This window comes from Poecilia latipinna, unplaced genomic scaffold, assembly GCF_001443285.1.
Source record: "Poecilia latipinna isolate Pla-1442-1.1 unplaced genomic scaffold, P_latipinna-1.0 Scaffold1897, whole genome shotgun sequence".
In the NCBI taxonomy this organism is placed as follows: Eukaryota; Metazoa; Chordata; class Actinopteri; order Cyprinodontiformes; family Poeciliidae; genus Poecilia; species Poecilia latipinna.
The window spans coordinates 20874-34409 of NW_015114513.1; the positions used below are offsets into that span (position 1 = coordinate 20874).

The 13536-nt window shown below is 40.2% G+C and overlaps 1 protein-coding gene across 1 annotated transcript in view; it reads left to right on the forward strand.

Annotated features, from left to right (window-relative positions):
- Positions 1-13249, forward strand: part of stx1b (syntaxin 1B) — a gene marked incomplete at its 5' end in the record, with an annotated part of 25242 nt that extends 11993 nt beyond the window's left edge. Inside the window, 6 exons of the mRNA XM_015015259.1 lie at positions 5705-5778; positions 7016-7124; positions 8148-8221; positions 9774-9911; positions 9992-10102; positions 11180-13249. Coding sequence (XP_014870745.1) covers positions 5705-5778; positions 7016-7124; positions 8148-8221; positions 9774-9911; positions 9992-10102; positions 11180-11260 — 587 coding nt within the window. The remainder of the gene's footprint in view (positions 1-5704; positions 5779-7015; positions 7125-8147; positions 8222-9773; positions 9912-9991; positions 10103-11179) is intronic.
- Positions 13250-13536: the final 287 nt, after the last annotated feature.

Consider the following 13536-nt stretch of genomic DNA (forward strand, 5'->3'; position numbering starts at 1 on the left):
ATATATATATGAGAACTGATGCCATTATATATATCAGTTCTCATGGCATAGTGACTTTGAAAAAGTAACTTGATTACTCAATGAAAAATTCATCCATCAGCTGGAAAATGTGCATCTCTCTTTTCTGTCCATTGTTTACGTTTGTGACATCACTGCCAAGGAAAAAGAGGAAAACAACAATAAATTTTCCCTAAATAAAACAACAAATATAGTAACAGTGACTTGGATGCATAACTTTGATTATTGGATTGTAAATAGTGATGCGTTAGATTACTGGTTACTGAAACAAAAGGGGTTTATTAGAGTAACGCGTTGATGACCTCATGACACATTTCTGTTCAAGCTGTTTATGGATCTGTCAGGTTTCTGATATGTGTTCCCCAGGGGCTAGGGTTCCTACGCCCTTGTGTGTGCTACACATGTCCTGTGTATATTTTCTGGTACATTAATTGGTAAGATTAAAAGTAGCGAAGTGGAAGATATTTTAGGCTGAAATAAGAATACATTTTTTACTTATCTTTAAAACAGAAATGATTGCTTTATAGCGGCTGCATCATGCAGGTATTATTTGTGAGTTCATAGAAAATTTCTGCTCTGGGGATGAGCACATGTGTCGACCTTCAGCTGCGTCAGAAGATGAAAATATTCAGAAACTGTAGCAGCGATTTATCAAGCTATAATCACTGTGACAGCAACACAAACACAGAGAGAGGAAGACAAGCCAACGAGCTTAAAGCCACAGAAGCACAGAGAGCGGCTGCTGCTGCAGCACCGGTTCATGCTGAAGGTTCAAGGACATCCCTGCTTTAATGTGCACAGCCAGAAGATGGACTACCCACCACACACACACACACACACACACACTGTACATATGCAGACTGAGAATAGCTGCGATGAAGCTATAATTGGAATCCCCATGAGGCAGCAGAGTGTTATTGTCCCCACACAGACAGGATCTCTGCAGCACCTCTTACAGTAGATCTGAACCCTGAGGACAGGCGCAGCACTCTCTGCTCCGCCTGCAGGGATCATCAGCATGTCTGTCCAGCTGGCTGTGAAGCTGCAAGGTTTTTACAACGGACACAATGAACTTTTTACTGACAAATTAAACATAAACTGCATTCTCATTACAAATGTGTGCAAATCTTTGTCAATATTCCACTAATGTCGAACAAACACAATTTTGCAATTGTGCATTAAATAAGAAACATTAAAATCACATGTGATTAAGCTTGTTAATGCAATAAGTCATTAAACATCATGGCAGCAACGAGTGTAAATAGTTACGACATATATTCATAATTCAACACTCATCTATCAGCTAATCAGAGGAAACGCTGGCGCCTCATTCAGGTGCTGGAGCGGTAAGCGCATCCTACTGGGGTGCAGCTACGTATGCAGCATTTTGGGGAAATTGTAGTCAGCCATTTTACAGGCGATACGTTGGAATGACACACAACGTTTTATGAACTGTGTGATGCTGTGAAAGCTCTGGTGGAGAAACAAAAACCATTCACATCCTTCTACTTCCTGTCATCTTCTTTGTGGTTTTCGGCAGTGGTAACATCCTGTTGTTGATCACGTGACTCGTATGATGCAAAAAAAGTGTTTCTGTTTTATTTTCATGAAATACTTTTATTTTGATATGGCTGAAAAGCCACCTCATCATAGAGCAAAAAATTTTATTAGAAAACCTGAGTTTTTCCGAAATTTGTTTTTTCCATTTAGCAAATTTATTTTCGTAATTTTTATTTGGGGGAATATTGTGGTTAATGGAAACAAAGCTAGTGATTCTATACCTTCACGTTCAAAGGTCAATATCTGATTTCACGACAAAGTCAAACATCCCAACTAGTGACGGATACATTTTTAATAAAAACATGTATCTTGATACTAAAACCCAAAATAATGGCACCTTAGAAAGATGGGGAACTACAGCGATCGATATGACCTTTCCTCACTGGGTGGCCAAACATTAACTGATGGAAAAACCTCATAATTACTTAATTCTATGTTTTTATGTCTAACTGCACAATTACATCCAAGTCCAGTCTGCTGATTAAGCAACACCTGATCTATAAAATTGCACTTATGAGAGAGAAACCAAACACATTTAAGAAAAGTTTAAAGAAACTAAGAATTAAAATTTTTAAAATTGCAAATTAAGTGTTTCATGAATTAAATTGTTTTAGAAAATGTCAGCATAACTGAGCTCAGATTTGATTGTTATATGAATTTATAATTTTATGCACCACATGATCAAAGTCTAACTTTACACATCTTGGCGTAACATTGTGAGTTTAAACATTTCACACTAAAAACATGCAATGCTGCAAAATTAAAAGGTCATAATTCAGATTAATTTGTTACACACATGTTAACTTGTTAAAAGGTTTAACTCAACTAATCAGATTTATTTTGTACTGTGCTTCAGTTAAAATTAATATCTGTCTTTGTTAATGAGCCAACATGTCTATTATTAACTAATATATATATATAAATTATAATCATTTAGCAACAACTAAAGTTTTTGAGTTCCGCCTGTAATTAAAACAATCCGGCAAACAAGAGTGGGTCAAAGTTCAACCTCAGGCATGTAAAAGACTCCAGTTATCACAAAGTATCAGATTTAAGGAAAATTATTCTTTCACACAGGGCCAGGTTGTTTCGTTAAGCTTTTTAAAATTATAATTCATAATTAAAAGCCACTTCATAATCTGAAATATTTAAGTGCAACAAGAAAAATAATTTTTAACACTACATTGTAAAATTTCCTTTAGCAAGTTCACTGGCTTGTCCATTTCTTTATTTGTCTCTTATTCTTCAAGAAGTGTTTAGGTCAGAGTGAAGTGGACGAGAAATACTTTGCAGCAAATTGATTGGCAACTCTTTAAATGTTTTCAGCTTGTGAATAATCTTTCTCTGTGTTCGACGACAGACTTCAGATGACTAGAAATGGCTTCATAACTCTTCCAGATTGATGAGCAGCCACATTTGCTCCTTGCTGATGCCTGCCCAGTTTGGCGTTGTTTGCTGCCAGAACTCTTCCTTTTATAGAGGTGATCACACTGAAGATGATCACTTATTCAATGCATTTGATCTGCAGCTCTTGGCTGCCACTTTCACTCTCAAGTCCCAGGAAAACAGTGAGGACAGACTTTAAGCTTCATCATTGTCTAATTAAATAATTACCATATAAACTCTATTGTCTTTTTGTATACTTGCAACATTTACAAGTTTTTAGATGCATTTAATTTTTACCCTGCACATGAAAGACATTGAATTTTCTTTTTTACCACGACTGTTTTAATCACTAATGTTGAAGTGATACTTGTAATTTGATGTATTTTTCAGTTTCCCACAACAATACAGTCTAAATTGTAGGTTGTTTTTTTTTATAGTTTCACTGCAGTTCTGCTGAGTTCTTATAATTTGGGAGAGACTCTTGCATAAGAACAAATAAGCATACATCAGTTTTTTTCAGCTAAATGGGCTAAACGTCCTCAAAAATACAGGAGGACTCAATCTGTTGCTTACTCACCCAGTTTTCATCTCACTGTCATACAGAAAGACAACACCCAGGAATACAGTGCGCGCACACACACACACACACACGCAGACCATTGGTGGTGTGATACTGCTGAGTCATCGTGGATCCAGCAGGGCGCTGCCAGGCCACGGGCCAGAAAACGCACACAAACAATCCTTTGAGGAAAATATCAGGACATGACATTGACTCCCACCACCCCTCACTGCTGAACACTGAACATTTCTGCACACAGGTAATGATATTTAAGGAAACTCCTGAGACCGTTTGTCCCCACAGTGCAGGTAAACTGATGCACCGACCCCAAAATGCAGCGAGACAAGAACACACACACACACACACACACACACACACACACACACACACTCTAACAACTTATGAGATATTTATCAACTCAGATATTCTGTAAAGTGGCGACAGTAATTTCTTTCTGTCTCAACTCTTTGCCCCCTTCCAGGTGACACAATAGTCACATTTTAATGAGAGTCAATTAAGACTTATGGTCTTGGATATTTAAATGAATATTTTTTCATGTCTGCACTTGTTAGGCACTGAAAATTCACAACTGTACCTATATTTATATATATTTTTTGTATCAGTTGAACCACAGTTGATAATGCAGTGATTATAGCGCAATTTCCTGGAGGATAAAAGGACGCAGTACAGTAGTTTTCCAATTGGGACAATGCATACTTAATGACGCCACAGCCCATCTAAGATCTAGTCATTTGTGGAAATGTTAAGACAAAATTTACTTATTTACTTAGGAAGATTTGCTTAAATAAAATCAGTTAAATTGGAGATATCCCCCTCTGATTTCTGTCCTCAGTGAAACGATAATCAACTAAAATATACTTATTTGCCATTTGCTTATTATAAAATCGATTCTCAACTAAAGAATAATTGTATAGAATGACCAGATTTAGAGTTATGTACTTTATTTCCTTAAATTATGTTAGACTCATAAGCAACAGGAGATTCAAGAATAATAATATTCCTTGGCCAGATTTGTTGGTCCATCCAGAGTGACCCCGCCTCTCGCCAGGAACGTTAGCTGGAGGCGCCAGCACCTCCCGACCCCACGAAGGGACAAGGGTGTTAGAAAATGGATGGATGGATTTTAGAACTAAAACATGCAGGATGCCGGGCCCCCAGGACCCACTTTGGGCTCCCCTGGTGTAGTGTGTTAGCGATAGCAGAACTAATGTTTGTGATTAGCGTTTAGGACTAGCGCAGCTAACTTTTTTTGTTACCTGTGCCCACCACTGGTGGAATAAAGTAATGATCAAAGAAGTTGTTAAATTTCTTCTCTAATGTTCTCCTCATTAGCATATTGCATGAAACCATTTAAAGGCTCAGTAAATTGTCTTTTCAGATTAATTTCCTTGTTATAGATTTAAATCTGTTCTTGTTAACCTCACTGAGAGCCTCGCTGGTCAAATGTGGTTCAGGCTTTTCCTCCTGGATGGTTTCTTTAGAAGCTGCAGTGATCACAGAGATCCTCGGTGAGAAGATGTAATTAAGCTAGCTCTCCTGGGTAAATAAGCGCTGCAGCTGCAGCAGTGGTGAGGATGGAGCACATTTCAGTTCCTTCACTTCAAGTTGAAACTGAACAATCTTTTTACACATGCTGCATTTTCCTCCAGTCTTCCTGTTAACCTGCTCCAGCTCTGTCAGATTCGAGAGGATCAGCTGTGAACAGGTCTGGGCTTTGAATAGGCCACTCCAGAACCTCCACCTTGTTGTCTTTAATCCTTCTCTGTTTTGCTTTAGGTCGCGGGATGCTTTGGGTCGTCATCTTAGACTGATGAACCAGTGAAGGTTTAAGGAAAAAGCACATCTTTTTAAATCTGGTTTTGCTTTATTTTGTGTTTGTTATTTTGTTTGTTGAAGTGTTTGTTGTGATTTTTATCCTGAAAGGTTTTTACTTTATGCTCCAATCACTACAGACTCACTCACCGTAGTAGAGAAATCTGTGATGATTCGGTTGTACCCAGGGTTTGTCTTGGTTTGAGGAGCTCGTGCATGAAGACGAGTTGATGGTGGATGATAACAAATGACCTGCAGACGGGTCAGAACCTAACCACCCTGTGGAGCAGAAAAACAGAATTAAACAGTTTACTTTATAACATTGTCTGCATGTTTGTGTTCCTGCAGCAATTGAGCAGAGCATCGAGCAGGAGGAAGGTCTCAACAGATCATCAGCGGACCTCCGGATCCGTAAGACACAGGTGGGTCGGGTCCAGAGCCGGTCGTGGTCTGGATAGCGCCTTCTCACATTCAAACCCGTCATGTAGCAGAACCAGACAGTTGACCTCTCCAGAACGGGTCAAGCTTACAAAGTCTGTCAGCAAACGATAAAAGTTTAATCCGAAGAGCAGAAGTCCTTGTTTGTCATGTGACTGCTGCTGATTAAATGTGTTCAAACTGACACGCATGTTACAGCCAGACGACACCTCTCACCCTAACCCTCACACACACAGAGGAGCTTTATCACTATTTTTTAGCTTTTTAATTCATTCCTGCTCAAAGTTCCTTCTGAATGTCACTTCCTCATGCTCTCTCGCTCGGCAATTGGCTGCAGCCGTCATGTCTGCTGCTGCCCAGTGGACAAGAAGGGAACTGCAGGCACCAACAATAGCAGGATCAGCATATTGGGGCCGTTGCAAATGGAAGAAAGGAGTACAGTGATCCCTCGCTGTAATGTGGTTCACCTTTCGCGGTCTCGCTGCTTCGCGGATATTTTTTTTTGTACAGTTTTTTTCACAGTGCTTTGTGTTCTGCGTCCTGATTGGCTAAAATGTACATAATACAGATTGGCCATTCAGAAGATGGAAACTGAAACTTTGAATGCCTGCTGAAAAAAACTGTAGCCGGAGGCTCTGCAGCAGATCCAGCTGTGAATCTCGAGGGGCAGCTTGGAGGAGACGCTTTAATGCCACGACTCCGGATCACATTAAGGCCCGATTGATGAACACGCACATCCGCTGACCTGAAAACAGGTTTTGTTCTTTGGTTTCAATGTAGAGTATTTAATTATGCTGTGTAATAATGGTAAAAAACTTAAGGTAACTACTTCACGGATTTCACTTATCGCGGGTTATTTGCGGAACGCAGCCCCTAAGAAAATCGAGGGATCGCTGTATATTTCAACAATTTGGAGATTAGTCTGAAATTTTCACACACAAAAGAAGAATTTTTCAAGTTTTTAATAAAAAATTTTGAGTTTTTGAAAGCATATTTACTGCCTTTTTTCCATCTACAGTATCTCTAATATGCTGTTTTATTTTATTAATCATGTTTAACCAAAGTTAAGAGCCATTGAGGAATCTCCAAATGATCGGTTCAACAAAAATAAGTTCCGAGTGTCTGGATGTAGATCATGGAGTTCCAGCTCTGGTTCACAGGCCTTCCCAGTTAAACCAGTTCATCCACATTCAACCAGTTTTCCTCCTTGTGTTTCTCCAGCACTCGACGCTGTCGCGTAAATTTGTGGAGGTGATGACCGAGTACAACACCACGCAGTCCAAGTACCGGGACCGCTGCAAGGACCGCATCCAGAGGCAGCTGGAGATCAGTGAGTTCAACACCCAACATGGCGGATGGTAAACACAAACAATACCAAACCAACAAACCAGACAGAAACTCCAGATATTGAAACAAGTTCTGCTGGAGATTTTTTGCTGTTAAATGTTTTTTCTCTCCACTGTCGCTACATTCATACTCGATGTTCTGCTGGGATTCCTTAGATAGAAACTTCTGAATAATTAATTATACTGTACTGTGTAAGAAGTAGGATCAGTTGAAATGGATGTGTGAATGAATTTAAATGATTTTTTTTGCAAAGTGCCTTGAGATGGCACTTGTTATGAAATGGCGCTTCAGAAATAAGCTGACTTTATTTACGCTGCTGAAGGAACCGTCCAGAACTTCAGTTTTCGCTGCAAAGAACGAGCTTTCGGCGGTTCAAGATGGCCGAGGACAGCGTTACGTTACCGCCGGTGCAGAGCTGTCTTGGGATCGGCAGCAGGTGGAGGAAAAAGGCTGGAAACTTCTGTGGTTTAAATCAGGAGAAATGTCTTCCAGTTTGGTGGCGATCAGTGGATATTTTAAATCAAAGCCTGCGTTCACACTGCAGGCCTCGATGCTCGGTTACGATTTCTTGTGAAATCCACCTTTTTTTTTTTTTTTTGCGTTGTCGTTCACACTTCTAAACATATGCAGCATTTGTGTGATCTCCTGTGTGAACTGCAAGCAACCTAAAAGTTGTAATATTACGACTTTATTCTTGTGTCATTACAACTTTATTTTGATAATATTTTGATTTTATTCTCCAATTATTTTTGAGTAATTCTCGTGATATTTCGACTTCACTTCCTGAACTTGCTCCTGTGACCTGAGGTCGGTCAGAACAGAAACACAGAAACATTTTATCTCTAAGCTGGTTGCCGTTTGGTGAAATCCTGCATCATAAATCATACTCCTTCTGTTGGTTGGACCCCAACGGATCGAAACGGCAAATAAGAAGATGCTGAGTGATGTGACAGGTTGCCATGGCGATCTCCTGTGAATAATCTCATTGTTTCTGCTCTGTCTGCAGCTGGAAGAACCACCACCAACGAAGAGCTGGAGGACATGTTGGAGAGTGGCAAACTGGCCATCTTCACCGATGATGTAAGCACCGCACCTGCGGTCACTTTAAGGTGGAGCCTTCTGCTTCCTGTACGCATCATCATGTGGTCAGGATGCAGAACGGCCACAAGGTGCGCTGAAACATCAAGTGAAGGCAGCCTTTGCTTCTGGACATGGGAAGGAAAGCTGAAGAAAAGCCGCCACTGCTTTTATTCTGAAGGAGTTCATATTGTTTTCTTCTTCAAATTAAAAGCGGCCATGACTGCAGGGATTTAACAAAACACCTGGCTGCAAATGACAGCTGAGCTACTCTGATTGAAGCCACTTGTATTGTGATGTCACAGTGTGGTGACCAATCAGCACAGGTCAGTAAGGTTCAGGTTTACAGCAGGTGTGGAGTTAGTCTGAACAGGTAAGTCCGTCCAACTGCCAAAGAACCAAAAGAGACGACAAACAACAATAAATCATTCAGAAAGCAACTAAAACTGGAACCTGTGACTTTCATTTCACAGGCGAAGATAGAAAACAAAACGTTTCTTTACCAACTAACCATATTATGACCAGAAAATAGAAACAATCCTTTTTTCCCCTTTATTTAACCAGGTAAACCCCGTTGAGATCCAGATCTAATTTTCAAGAGAAATTTAAATGACTTGTACACAATGCTGAAAAAAACAAGACAAAACTAATACAGAAACAGATAAACATTTGAATTGATGTTAATAGTAAAATCACAGAGACAGAAAAATGTAGGTGGAAGCATTAGCTTAATTTAACTACGTCTAATTTAAAATGCTAATGCTAACCAAGCATTAAATAAGGCTAATCAGGAAGTCAACTCCAGCTAACAGTGTAATAATCCCTGCTACTCTGAAAGCTAACTGCAGCTAGCACAATTAGCTGTAATCTAACTTAGGCTAATTATAGCTGATTCAGAGTCCAACTTCAGCTAAACTGACAGATAACGCATCCATAAATTATTTCTCATCTTATATCATAAAACAATTTTTACTTATTTTGAAGCTAATTGTAGCGAACCGTATGCTAATTTCACCCCTTTAAGAAGCTAGTTTTAGCTAATCCCACAATTTAATAGAATATGTCTATTGTCACCAATTACAAAATAATTTCAGCAAAATAATTTCAGCAAATGGATTTCTGGATTTGCGGTTTGTTTGGCTAATTAGCAATTAGCCAAATTGCTAATTTGAAGGTAATCTGGATGCTAACGTGTCTAATTTCCCTTTTTCTTTATTTTTTTTACTTTGTGTACAACTGGTCCATACAGATAAACTTATCCAACTAGCTAACTTAGAAGCCAGTAACTCATTTTTAACTGTATGTTGATTATATAAAATTTAAGTCGATAAATATTGTAGATGTTGAGTTTTTTCTTTTCTTTGAGATGAGCAGATTTAAACTGCGGAAAAATGTTCTAATAATTTACTATTTATTAATTTATTATTATCTAATAATTTACCAAATTTTAGATTTTATCCTCTTTTCTAAAGTTACTTCTGTAGACTTTGTTTTTTTTTACGTTCTGTGACGGGGCAGAGAAGACAGAATATGCTTCTGTAAACTTGTTCTGCAGATCAAAATGGACTCTCAGATGACCAAGCAGGCCCTGAACGAGATCGAGACCCGACACACCGAGATCATCAAGCTGGAAAACAGCATCCGTGAGCTCCACGACATGTTTGTCGACATGGCCATGCTGGTCGAGAGCCAGGTAGGCCACAAGTGTTGGAAAGCTACCTGATCCCATAGAGGAGTTGCTTGGTGTCGTTTAAATTCAGATGTTTGTTTTAGGGAGAAATGATTGACAGAATTGAGTACAACGTAGAACACTCCGTCGACTACGTGGAGCGAGCCGTCTCCGACACCAAGAAGGCCGTAAAATACCAGAGCCAGGCTCGCAAGGTAAGGCTCTAGCTTCCCCTGATGAAACTCTGCTCCGGACCCCACCGTCCATCCAGGAGGCTCCTTTTCAAACTGCTAACAGAAGGCTAGCAAAAATGCTAAAAGCCACCAATTTGTCCAATCGGAATCCAAAAAATGTCCATGGAGCTATTCCTCCATTTAGCGTAAGACACTTTTTGGCAACAGTGGTTAACATCTATGAAGACTCCTTCATGTCCATGACAGTGTGGAGTCAGTCTTATGCTCTCCCTTCCAAATACAGTGTTGCCTCTTCAACTAACAAATGACTGGATTCCAACTGCAAACTCCAGAAACTCGTGCAGCTGCCTCCCTTCAGGAACTCAAACCTTCCTGTCGGTCTTTCAGTGTCTTAAAGGAATTTAATGTCCAGAATGGGATTTTAGCTGCAGAGGAATTGCATTCCTATCAGACGACTAACTATTCAGTTTGAACAAAGTGCTGTTTTTAGCTGTTTTTGCTTCAATCTTTAACATTCCAGTATTTAACTATGCTAGCTTGCTTTCAGACTCTGTTCTGCTTCGCTCACTATTTGGTGAGAAAATCATTTTAATAAACGAAAATTTGCACAACCAGTCAAAACAACAGCACGCGCCGTCCTGCATCGACACGTCGCGTTAATGGAGACAGAAACCGGGGGTTCAAACTCACAGAAAGATTTTTATACAATTTTTGTCCAAATTTCCCTTTCCGTAAATCTTAAGGACGTCTCAGTCGTTGGAACGGCTCTTAAAACGTGCGAGCCTAGCATGTTTGTTTCAGTTGCATTTACCCAGAATGCCCTGTGCTGCTTTTGACGGTCCCTTCAACCGAATCCAGACCAGTTAAATTTTTTGTTCAATTACGAATTCACGCCTCCTCAAATGAACCGCCCTTTCTGGGCAAACGGCCTGGAGTCGGATTAAATTGGACTGAACAGAGCTGGAGGGAATTCAGCCTAAGATTTCTAACAAAAGACGACACTAAACGTTTTAAACAACAGGAAAAGTCAAATGAGAAAGTGGTTCCAAATGTTTTCCCTCATCATTCATGCGTTTGCTTCCTACTGTCGCCCTGCAGAAGAAGATCATGATCATCATCTGCTGCGTCATCCTCGGCGTGGTCCTGGCGTCGACCATCGGCGGGACGCTGGGCTTCTAAGACGTTCCTCCACCTGCTGCCATGATGACTGATGCCGACCGACTGACCGACAGCCAGCAGAGAAAAGAAACAGCAACGACAACACAAAAAACTTGAAACACAAATGCAAGACCGACAACCAATCAGCTAGGAAGAGATAATCCAATCACAAATAAGAGGAAACACCACGGGTTTGGGCGGGGTACAAAAAGCTAAGAAGAAAACACAGTAACACCACATGATAGGTGACTTATCCACACAACAAGAGAGGGAAAATAAACCTATTTATGTAAATGTATTGAACAACACATGGGTTAGCTACCTGTAAAAAGTGATAACCTCTAATATAACTTTTACTTTGTTGTTTGTTTGGCTGTTTTCCTATGTTTTGAAGTTCCTTGTTTGTTTTTTTCGGGAGTCTCCGAGGACAGTGACGGCTGCTGGGTGGGAGTCCTGTGGGACAAATCTGTCATTCGGGTTCCTCACGTTCATTTCAGAAAACAAACAGCTAATGCATAGATGTAGAAAACCCGAAGGTTGGGGAACGATGTTAATGTTGTGCCTCGCCGTCAGCTAGTCCACCTCTCATTGGCTGCTTTGCCCGTCATTCACCTCGGCCAGCCTGTTACCGGAGACTGACTGGACCCTGAGAGCAGATGCTTTCACAGCCGGCTGCGGTTGGGAAAACACCGCGTTGACAAGGGGGAGGTCAGACTCCCCTGACTGTTGCATCGATCCAACCAAAGAGTTGGGGAGGGAGGGCCTCTGACCGTCCTGGTTATTCTGATTGGCCAGCGTAGGCGACAAGGTGATACCTGAGGGCTGGGTGGAGATGGACAGTTAATCTATGCAGTTTAGATACAAGAAAGACGACTTGTCCCGCCTACCAACACAGAGATAGCCAATGAGAATCTGTTAAAAGCCAGGGCCGTCATCCTCAAGCTGCTCAAGGAGTCAACAAAAAATAACGGAAACGCATCAAAACCAACAAACAGGCGAAACCAGTTACCCTGGTGTGGCGATGGTCCTGTGGCCGTTTGTGTTTCGATGGCGAGCGTTTGTTGCTTTTGTCGTGCTGCTGTTCCGGTGTGTGCGTGACGTATCCTGTGCTGTATCTGCTTAACATTGTGTTAACGTTGAGTTTGTGCGATCCGACGTGTCTCCGGTGTGTTTGTGTTGGAGAAGCTGTGATGTTTCGGTTGCCACACATGAAGGCATTCCTGTAGATAATGTGAAAGGAGCCTCACTCCTCTCTGCATGCCGAGACACGATGTTCCAACGACCTGGACTAGGAGTACGGCAGCTTCTACGGCCAATTCACATTCTCTATGGTGCATTTCCCTGGAAGGTGGATCAACGTGACACACATTAATTCACAACATGAACATGTCATATATGTTTTAACTTCTGACGTAGACAGACCCCATGAATGTTGTGTTACTGCCAGTGTTAGGGTTAGTCTGAGCCGCTTTGCATGGTGTAGAATTTGCTTGTGTTTGTGTAGGTTGTGCAGAAGCTTATTGAAGATTTATCATCCGTTTTCTAGATACTTTTTCTAAAAACCGTGAAAGGCATTCGTGGTGTCCGACCTAGTATGGTGGAAAAGATTCAGAAAATACAAAGGGTTTGTGGCTCGTAACAATATAGCAAGAAAATTACTTTTTAAATTATTGAAGGCTATTTCTAGCTAAGCTGATCCTTGATATTTCGGAAGCTAATTCTAGCTGCACCAAAACGATCCAATCTGGAAGCTAATTATTGTTAATAAACTAATTCTAATTTTGGGGGAAGCTCCCTGTAAAGATATTTAATTATACAGAATGAAAAGTATTTATTTGACTGTTAGCCTGTGAACCACATTATGCTAATTTGGAAGCTAATCCTTGTTAAACTGGAGGACCATTTTAGCTAATCATAGATTTTAGCTAAAAAAAAAAAATAGACAATTCTCCAAAATCATTGGCTAATTCTAACTTAAAGGAAAGATATCTGTAAAAACATTTGATTTTACAACACAAAAAGTATTTATCTGTAGTATTTTGTACGTTATTAGTCTGTAATTGTGAACCAAATTAATTTGGAAGCGAATCATTGTTAACCTGGAGGATAATTCTAGTCAAGAAATTTTAGCTAATAATTAAATAATACCTGCAGTAAAATGTGAGTTTAAACAGGTTTTTATGCTGTGTTTGCAGTAGCAACCTACCCATTGCCCAAAGCATGCAAACTAGAATGCTAACTATGTGGAACCACTAGCTAATTTCAGCTAGCTATTAGAGTTAGCAGTGTTGAACTCA